The 10,190-nt window shown below is 40.8% G+C and overlaps 1 protein-coding gene across 1 annotated transcript in view; it reads left to right on the forward strand.

Moving 5' to 3' along the window:
- Positions 1 to 10,023, forward strand: part of LOC103372013 (four and a half LIM domains protein 3-like) — a 30,351-nt gene extending 20,328 nt beyond the window's left edge. Inside the window, exons 2-6 of the mRNA XM_008301520.1 lie at positions 505 to 683; positions 5,330 to 5,504; positions 6,298 to 6,467; positions 7,734 to 7,920; positions 9,465 to 10,023. Of these exons, the coding sequence (XP_008299742.1) occupies positions 528 to 683; positions 5,330 to 5,504; positions 6,298 to 6,467; positions 7,734 to 7,920; positions 9,465 to 9,616 (840 nt within the window). The 5' untranslated portion in view covers positions 505 to 527 and the 3' untranslated portion in view covers positions 9,617 to 10,023. The remainder of the gene's footprint in view (positions 1 to 504; positions 684 to 5,329; positions 5,505 to 6,297; positions 6,468 to 7,733; positions 7,921 to 9,464) is intronic.
- Positions 10,024 to 10,190: the final 167 nt, after the last annotated feature.

Raw genomic sequence — 10,190 nt, forward strand, 5'->3', positions numbered from 1 at the left:
TGCTCATATTGCAACGCTAGAGCGTATTTTATGTCTTTTGTAGTCACTTCATGTCTCTTTGTGGTTATTTTATTTCTCCTTGTGGTCAGTTTATATCTCTTTGGGGGCCTTCTGTGTCTCTTTGTAGTTGTTTCATATCTGTTTGTGGTTATTTTATGGCTGCCTGTGATCATTTTGTATCTCTACATAGTGGTTTTATGTCTCTTTATGATCATTTTGAGTCTCTGTGTGATTATTAAAGGTCTCTCTGGTCATTTTGTAACTCGCTGTGGGCATTCACTTGTTTCTGCACATTTCTGAACCATATTTAACAGCTTTCAGAGTTGTGCATTCCTTAAGTTAAAGGTTATTTTCTCTCCTGTTTCCTCTTTATTCGCCGACTATAATTCAAAAGGACTCCTTTCTTCCTGCTTTCTGCCTGTTTTTGTCCTCTAATCTCAGTCCTCCTTCCTGAGCTGCCTCCTCTCTGATACTGAACGTGCTTTTGAATCCTTCGTCCTGCAGGATCTCGGCCAAACGGCGACATCATGAGCGACCGCTTCGACTGCAAGAACTGCAACGAGTCCTTGTACGGACGCAAATACATCCAGGTGGAGGCCGAGCCGCACTGCATCCCCTGCTACGACCGGCTGCACGCCAAGACCTGCCAGGAGTGTAAAGAGATCATCGGACACAATGCAAAGGTGCTTTCTTTGTTCCCACGACCTCCCAGTGAGGCAACTATGCTTTCATAAGGAAGATGTCTTAAATCTTAGAGATCAAACTGACATTTTTCCCCCTTTTTTAATCATCTAACAATTGTTGTCTTAATCAAATAATCATTTGGTCTATTGAATGTCCATCAGAAGTCTCCAGTTGTCTTGTTTCGTCCATATATGTGCAATTTTGAATAATTTAAAATTAAAAAAAGCAACAAATCCTCCACTTAAACTAGAGAATAGTTGATATTTCACAGAAAAATCTATGATTATTATTATATCTTTTTGCAATATATACATTTTTTGTCATCTTAACTCCTGTATAAGTACTTTAATTGCATTTCAGTGACACATTATACTCTCATATGCAAAATATTTTACTTTTTAGAGCTGAAAGTAATATTTTTTATCTCCTTTCCTTAATCAGTTAATCTTCATTTTATCAAACATGCTTCACAGTTTCCTCTGAGTCCTGGCTGAAGTCTCCAAATGTCTTGTTTCGTACAAATATATTTCATTTTTAGAGCTGAAAATAGCAGCAAGTCCTCCTTTAAAATAAGAAAAAGCTCCGATATCACTGAAAAAACAAGATTATAAAAATGACATTTGGCAATATATTATTTTTAATGCAAAATATTTGACATATTAGAGTTGAAGCGTCCTTTTTTTAAATCATCTGACAACCATTTCCCTCATCAGTGAATCACTCAGTCTATTAAATGTCCATCAGACGTCTCCAGATGTCTTGCTTTGTCCACATATGTGCAATTTTGGACAATTTAAAATACAAAAAAGAAACAAATCCTCCACTAAAACCAGATAATAGCAGAGGTTCAATTAAAAAAATGTAGGATTTAATACCTTTTGCTATATGTATATATATATACATGCAAGTACTTTCCATTTATAGTACTACAGAACATTTCAGCGATGCGTTATTCTCTCATATGCAAAATATTTTACATATTAGAGCTGAAACTAATATTTTTTCAACCAGCTGACCATCAGTGAATAACTCAGTCTATTAAATGTCCATCAGACGTCTCCAGATGTCTTGTTTTGGCCACATAAATGCATTTTGATCAATTTAAAACAGACAAAAGCATCAAAACCTATAAAACAGCTGCCATTACCCAGAAAAAAAAGAGGTGATTGATCAATAACCAAATAACACAAACAATCATTTTCAAATACTTTCAGCTCCTCCATAAACAGATGCCCATAAAAATGTATAAAACAGTTAATTTAACTCTGCTTCAACCCTTAAAATGCTGCGTACACTAATGAAGCATGTGACTCACAATAATAAAAATGTTTCTTGACAGTAATATTTTTTTTTGCTTTTCCTTCACTGGTTGTTAGATATTGTAATAAATACCCATCATAGTTTCCTCTGAGCCCAAAGTAAAGTCTCCAGATGTCTTGCTTTATCCAAATAAATGCCTTTTGAATGATTTAAACCAGAGAAAAGCAGCAAATCTTCCACTGAAACCAGAGAACAGTTCACATTTCACAGAGAAAACGATGATCACCAGCAGAATACCAGAAGCTTCCATAAAAGTTGTTTCAAATAAAAACTGTGCTTCTTCATTGTGTTATTGGGGCCTTTCTAAAAGTAAATGATGTGAAAACTCCTTCCTCCCAACTGTCCGACTCCATTAGCATCATTTTTCCGGCTGCTGTTCCTGGAAAACATGATTCTAGTCGCAGAGCTGCAAAACTTCTTGTAACTTCCCCTGAAAGTGAAAATCAGAATCAGAAGGGAAGACGTCACGAGGCGGTCGGCGTTTTATAAAACTCCCTGTGAGGCTGTAAATTAAACTCCTGCTTGCTTTGGCTCCTCCAGCAACATCATCATCCTTCATCCGCCGCAGAAATCACTTTCTCAATGCGGCCATTTATCACCGAGTTTTCCTGAACCGCTCGTGAACTGAAACACAAACAGCTGCTGCAGAGGAAAAAGCACAAAGTGAGATTTTAAAGAAAACAACGGCGAAGAAAAGGAAAAGCAGCAGAAGTCCTCGTGTGTTTGGGGACGGCAGGAGGTCGGAGAAGGAGTGTTTTTATTGAGTCGCAGCTCGGAGGAGATGTTTTAGAATGAAACACGGAGGTCTGCTGACATCAATCTGTCAGAACTGCTCACAAATAGAAAGTTTTAATTTGTAAAGAGGCTGAATGATTTCCTCAAACCGCTGTTCACCGCAGTTTATCAGCAAAAGTGACTAAAACATGTAGAAAGACGTGCAGATGTTTAGAAGGAACGTTTCACTCAGTGAAGCTCGTCTGTGTGTTTTAAATAAAGCTTTAAGCTCTTTGTATTAAAGGTCACAACAATCCTCGGACATACAAGAACAACTACAATCTGGTTTTAATTTGAAAAGTGATTAATTTTTCTCTGATATATGGATAAAGTTTGGTCAGTTTCTTCTCTGTTGACAAACAGCTGTTTTTGTTTCCTCTTCTTCTACTCTGTTTATTGCAGCCATGTTTCCTGCCGCGCCCCCTTCTGGTCACACCACACAACCGGGTTTATTCACTTCACAGCCACTAATGGAAACAAGACTTTCACTGTTTCTCTTTTTCAAATTTCAAAGTTTTGCATTTAATCACAGACGGAAACACAGTTAATGAGCAGAGATGTGCTTCGTTAGATGGATTTTGTGGCTGCAGATGAAGGCTGAGTCCGTTCTGAAGTGCATGTTTTTAGAATATTAATCACTATTTAGCTGATGATCGTCCTGATTTTACTCTGAATTCAGACGTTCATCCGTATTCTGCTACACCTTTAAAGGACTTTAACATTTCTGTCATTCTTCTAATTAATGTAAAACTTCTGCTGAACAACTGGCTGCTTTTGAATTTAACTTTTGCAGATATCTTACAGTGAAATGATCCAGCTCTTAAACCAAATCATCATCTTCATTACAAGCTTTTTTTATTTTGTTTTCAAACCATTTTTGTGTCTCTGATTGTGTGTTTGTTGTTTGTGTCTTGAACCACCTCATTATTCTGCTTTGTTTGCATCTGTCCTGCCAGATGTGTACCATTACACTCAGCCCAGGTTTCTTTATAAGCCGCCTTGGCTTCCTTCCTTTTCTCATTTACTTTTTATTATAGTTTCTCTTTCACTGAAGTTTCAAACAGACTCCGGCACACGGTTTAAATGGAAAAAATGCATTTATTATAGGCGGCTGTGGCTCAGGTGGTAGAGCGGGTTGTCTTCTAATCGTAAGGTTGGTGGTTCGATGTGTCCTTGAGCAAGACGCTGAACCTGAAGTTGCTCCCAGTGGCAGGCAGCTCCGTGCTTCCATTGGTGTGTGAATGGGTGAATGAGAAACACATTGTAAAGCGCTGTATCAGTGACCATTTATTAGAGATGTTTCGTCACTGGGCAGATGGTACAAAAGCATCTTAACGAGGGAAACTTTTCTACATGGAGGGAGGCTTGAATTATAAAACAAACCCTGAATGACAGCTTACAATAACACACAGGAACAAAAGGATCCCGAATATATCGACAACAGTATGTAGACAACGTGGGTAAGATCTGAGGATGAGAAAGCAGCTTGTGTCTGTGGATGAAGCTGCAAATAAAACGAGGAAATTCCCCCAAAATAAACAACTTAAGCAGCAAAGAGGAAAACTAAACAGAATTTCTTTGAGACCCTCTGGAGCACAGAACCAGTACATAAATACAGTCAGTAGCTCAGCCGTCCAGTATTAATGTACACATCCTCTGTGAGAAGCAGAAGAACTTTGAAGAACCTTTTGGGTTCAAAGAAAACCCTCAGAAAGGTTCTTCAGAGAACCAGTTTTGTGGTTTGGAGTTCCATGTTGAAGTCATTATTATCGTTAAAACCCACAAATGCAAGAAGCAATACTCGACAATGTTGTTGGTACTCTGACGCTCTTAGAACCAAGAGAACGTTAAGGAAATGTTTGAGGAACCTGCTTGCTTGACAGCTCAAACCAAACAAGAAGAACCTTATTAAAACAGGTTTGTGGGAGATTTTTACATGTGGGAAAAACATATATTATATTATTATGTTATGATATATTATATTATATTATATTATATTATATTATATTATTAAAATGTGTAATTACAGTCAAATATTTCTTTTTAAAAAATCTAATATCTTACTAACAAATAAAAGCATACTGAGGAATTATTACTTTAGGTTAAATTATTGGAGATGTTACCGACTAAACACACATTTTAGAAACTAATTTTGTACATTGGGGTGAACTGGATGCACATAAATGTGTGTGTGTGTGTTGAAAAATTGCAATGCACATAAATACATTTGTTTATTTTGTGTTTGTAGACGTTCTTCCAGCGACGTCTTCTCTGAATTGAGTCGTTAAAGTTCCTTCCAGGAGCCAGTAAGGTTCCTTTAATATCCCCAGAGTTCCTTCAGGCTCTTCTGATGCTATTTCAACAAGCCCAGAGTATGTAATATGTCTACATGTCAACAGGTCGCTGGTTAATGAATCTTAATTCGGCATTCAAGGTCTCAGAAAACAAAGTGACTTCAACGAAACTAATGAAACTGAATTTTAAAGTGAGTTCCTGCCACTTTGAATCCTGTGTTTGGTTTTTCATCCTCTGCTGTCTCGTCTTTCTGCAGGAGCTCTTCTACGAGGACAGACATTACCACGAGAACTGCTTCCGCTGTTTCCGCTGCGACCGCTCTCTGGCCGACGAGCCCTTCACCAGTCAGGACGGCGGTCTGACCTGCAGCGACTGCTACTGCAACGAGTTCTCCTCCAAGTGCGTGGCCTGCGACAAGACCGTGATGCCAGGTAGCTGCGACACACGTCTACGCATCCTGGACTTTAAAGCACCGGAAAGTTCACACCCTGTCTGTGCAGGAATGAGGAGGCTAATGAGTTTCAGCTATCTGGGGTGTGACGGCTCAGATGTGACAGAAAGATTGTTTCCTCGCTCTGCTGGAAATATGTCCCAGCAGAGGTTTCAGCTCTGTGACGAAACCGGCCTCGGTGTCAGATGACTGAAAATTACCCGGGTTTGTGGTTACTGTGGGACATTTCTAACTCACCACTTCTTTTCTGAGCTCGCTTTGCTCGGTTCCTGATCAGCCTGGAATGCCTTTAGAGGCTGCTGCCCTCTTACCCCGTTCCCTCAAAGTGCAGCCAAGTTCAAGTTCAAAACGCCACCGTGCCTTCGGGCTGCAATTCAGGTCCCTAAAGTCTTAAAGCGAGGCCAGTGATTAAAGGATCTGACGTCCAACTCCATGGGCATGACGGCTCCCGGCGTCCATAAACCTCTGCAGTGGAGCGTGTTGTCCTTGCATGTATGGGAACAAACTGACAGCTGGATGAAATGGATAAAGAGCAGCGTCAGGATGCCGTGTTTGCAGCTGCAGCTCTGCTTTGTCACAGCTTGTCAGGTCGTTTTGTTGCGAGACGAGTTGCAGTGGCTGTAAAAACAGGTTTTATCGTGAGAACAATATCAGATTTCAGTCCGGCTCATAGTTACAACAGGATCAAAGGGAAACCCGGAACGTCACAGAGGCTTGAAAATGGCGTGAAAATATATAAACAAACGGTTTCTTTCTCTGTTTCTGTCGGACAGGATCGAGGATGTTGGAGTACGACGGAGCCACGTGGCACGAGGACTGCTTCACGTGTCACGGCTGCGAGAAGCCGATCGGCGCCGAGGCCTTCATCCCCGACAAAAACAACTACTACTGTGTGCCGTGTTACGAGGGACGCGTCGCTCCTCAGTGCAGCCACTGCAAAAAGGTGAACCAGGACGCACACGCTGTAAAAATGACAGAACACAGAAAGTTCAGAAACCAGCAGCCAGACTTTCAAATAAAACATGAACACATCAGTCCTGCTTGAGCCTCTAAAACCGGCTCCCAGGACAGTGTTTCCTCTGGAGGGGTTTGTCAGCAGCGGGGCAGCAGGATCTCCAGGGAACCATGGAGGCTTAAACAAATGACATTAGACTGCAAACTTTACTTTTACAACCTATTTATTTAATGGCCAATTAAAAATGGCCTTTTAAAGGCTGAATGTAAAGATAAAAAAATAAATAAATAAATGTAAGTTGTTGTTGTTTTTTAAATAAAAGAGCTCTGAGGCTGTTGTAGAGAAATCCTCTGAGAGGATCAGCAGCAGACATGATGCATCTGATCCTCTGAAGCCTGATTCTCTGGTCAGTCTTCACCTACAAGTAGAAACAATAAGGAGATGGTTTCTCTCATTTTCCTGCACCCTAATCATTTAAAATGGCTTCTAGTTTGTGTCTGATGATATGTTATTACACTATTTTCTACCTGACCATCGTCACTGAGGAGTCAGTCAAAGGCTAATGCTACGTGGCTAGCATCATCTCCATCAGGTGTCTTTCTCTTCTTAGAGAAATATGTGAACAAGCTCATCTGAAGATGCAGTCAGCAGGTCCATCATGGCGTGTAAATGATAGCTTCATGCTATCAGTTAGTTTAGTCACGTTAGCGACACTGAGTCGGCACCGGGTCCAATTAACTGAAGCTACCGATATGCTACGTAACAATAGCCATCAATGTTGTACCAAAGTCTGTTTAACTGTAAAATCTATTCTGAGTTGCCTTGAGCTAATAAGTCAACCTTTCCTGCTGCCCTGTTCTCCAAGACGACCTCCTCTGACTCCACCACTTCTCCACCGAGAAGAACCAGCTGCTAGTTCTGTGCTGGTGCTGGTTCCAGTGATTAGTTGGTTCAAATGTGGCACCTCCAAAGAACCGGTTGCTTTTCCATTGGCCAGGAGCCAAGTTAGAGCCACGCCATACGTAGCCGTTTACCGAACAAGGCTTGTGTCACACCGAAGTCCACACAGGACTCCAGACTGACAGTGTGTTTCAGCCTCTTAAAATGGTTCCCACCATGTTTCAGCCTCTTAAACTGGCTCCCAGTATGTTTTAGGATAGATTTTTAGTTTCGTGGAGCAGCGACAGGTGTGTTTCATCAGGAGTTCAGCTGAACTGAGTCTTATCGGTTGGTTCCGGTCTGGTTTCTCTTCAGGCTCTGACTAAGGGCGGCGTCACCTACAGGGACGAGGTCTGGCACAAGGAGTGTTTCCTCTGCAGCGGCTGCAAAGCTCCGCTGGCTGGTCAGTCCTTCACCTCGCAGGGAGAAAGTCCGTTCTGCGTCAAGTGCTTCAGCAGCCTCTACGCTAAGAAATGCTCCGGCTGCAACACTGCCATCACAGGTGAGAAACGTCCAGCGCAGGTTCTGACAACTCTGAGGTCTGTGATGTATGAAGACTTCCTGGTTTAGTTTAATCCCGGCTGGAGACTTCCTGTGACTCCTGTCTGCTGCCGTACGAGCTGAAACAGTCTCAGCTCCGTCACCAAGTTCCCTCTTTGTCTTTTTGCTACCTCAATAAATAAATAAAACAATAAATAAAAGCCTTTTCATGTTGAACTTTCAATGTGAGCAATAAAAAATGTTCAGTTTGCATCATCAAAGCTATATATATAAATGAGATAAAAACTACAAACTTTATTTTTATCAGCTCCTAATAAACTGCATGAAGCTGATTTGCTGCATAAAGAGTTTGCAGCTGTGTGAGGTCTTTTACATGCACCGAACAAGCAGAAAATGCAGCTTTTATTCTCAGAAAACCACAACAGCTGCAGATGTGGAGGAGCAACGACATTAATGCCAGAATCCATTGAATGTGATGCGTAAAGAGGAGACTAAAAGAAGCTGCCAACACGTCGTCGTTTCGCTTAAAATGACAACATGTTGGCAAACAGCAGCTCATTTATGCATCCAGATCAACATTACCATTATTTTACGTCACGTTTCTGTCCACCTGATTAATAAAATCAATTTAATATGACATTTACTACCTTTTAGCTCCATTTTTGGTCTCCTCCACCTCCTGAGCAAAATATTTAGATGGTAAAACTCCTCTAGCGTTGACTAGCACGGCGCTCACTGGGTTTATCTGCTGTTTGGTGCCGCTGTCGTTGTTTTAGAGCTTTTTCTCGTAAAACAGCCAGAAAACGGCGTTTTTAGAGCAACAGCAATGAAGCGAAACAGCAACTGGAGCGCTAAACAATGAGCTGAAAGTCATCTTAAAGCTTCGTGGAGCTGAGACAAGCTGCAGATTTAAAACTTTATAGTAAAAAAATAATAATAGAAAGATGACAGAATAACAAGTTTAGATATTGAGGTTAAGACTTAGTTATGATTTGCACAAATTATATGAAACACCACTGAACCTGAAATTAAAGCACAATAAGGCTGGAGACACTTCATTTTTGTTATCTGACAGTGAATAAGCAGTTCTGTACGTCCTTCTTTGAGGGATTGGACACAGTTTTATCCGTTTGTTGTTGTTTTTTAAATACTGATTGCATGAACCTTTTATTAACGTATTATTAAATCGTAACTGGGATTAGTTGTAAAAACAAACAAACCACAGACTGCAGAATTTCTACTAAATAAACCTTATGACTGATTTGGACGCTGTGGTTTTTATTAAACAAATGGAGCAAGACAAGACAATGCAGCAGTGAAAACACAGCAGGTCTCATTATCAGCTCCAGACGCTGTTTAACGAGGATTTAAATGAAGTGTTTCTGACCACAGCTATGAAGCAGAACCTGAAGGTGGAGTTGGCTCCTCCGTCGCTGCCAGCCGCTGATGTTATCCTGAATTCATTTCCTTAATCTTACAAGTCTGTCGTGAAACTATTTTCCATCCTAATGAAGCCACCCTTCATCAGCTGCTGTTGCGTTGCAGGTTTTGGAGATGGGAAGTACATTTCCTTCGAGGAGCGTCAGTGGCACCAGCCCTGCTTCAAGTGTTCGCGCTGCTCTGTGTCGCTGGTCGGATCCGGGTTCTTCCCCGACCGGGACCACATTCTGTGCACAGACTGCAACAATGACGACTGAGCGACCACGAGGTCCAGCAGCAGAAAGACTCCAAACCTCGGCTTTGCACACAAACACTGCAGCGCCACTGATTCACTCACCGCGTAAAGCTGATTCCAGGCTCAGTATTTACAACTCGACGCGCTCCTCGGTCTCGAAACTCTGCAGAAACGTCTTTGTTTTTTATGTTTTGCACATTAAAGAATGAATAAGTATGATACATGTAAACATTTAAGTTAAACTGGTCTGTAAAATGAGACAGAACACAAACCTGAATGTTAGGACAACATGAGTTTGAGGCTGTTTGGTCTGAACTTCTCTCACTATTTACTGTATGTTAGCATCTTTGTTGAAAATAAACTGTGGCTTCTTTTGTTTTCCTTTTAGCTTAGATTCATTTTTACTGCAATAAAATGTCATTAAACAAAGCACGGATGATAAATTGTGTATTTTCATACATAAACATACTGACAATGCTAATAATATTATTGTGCTAATGCTAACATTTTAGCTTAATGCTATTGTACAGCAGTGCTTCCCAACGTGGGGTCACAGGACAAACATTATTCAGCTTATAGCGATAAATGTCAAAAAG

Source organism: Stegastes partitus, unplaced genomic scaffold (genome assembly GCF_000690725.1).
Source record: "Stegastes partitus isolate 25-593 unplaced genomic scaffold, Stegastes_partitus-1.0.2 Scaffold1681, whole genome shotgun sequence".
Taxonomy (NCBI): Eukaryota; Metazoa; Chordata; class Actinopteri; family Pomacentridae; genus Stegastes; species Stegastes partitus.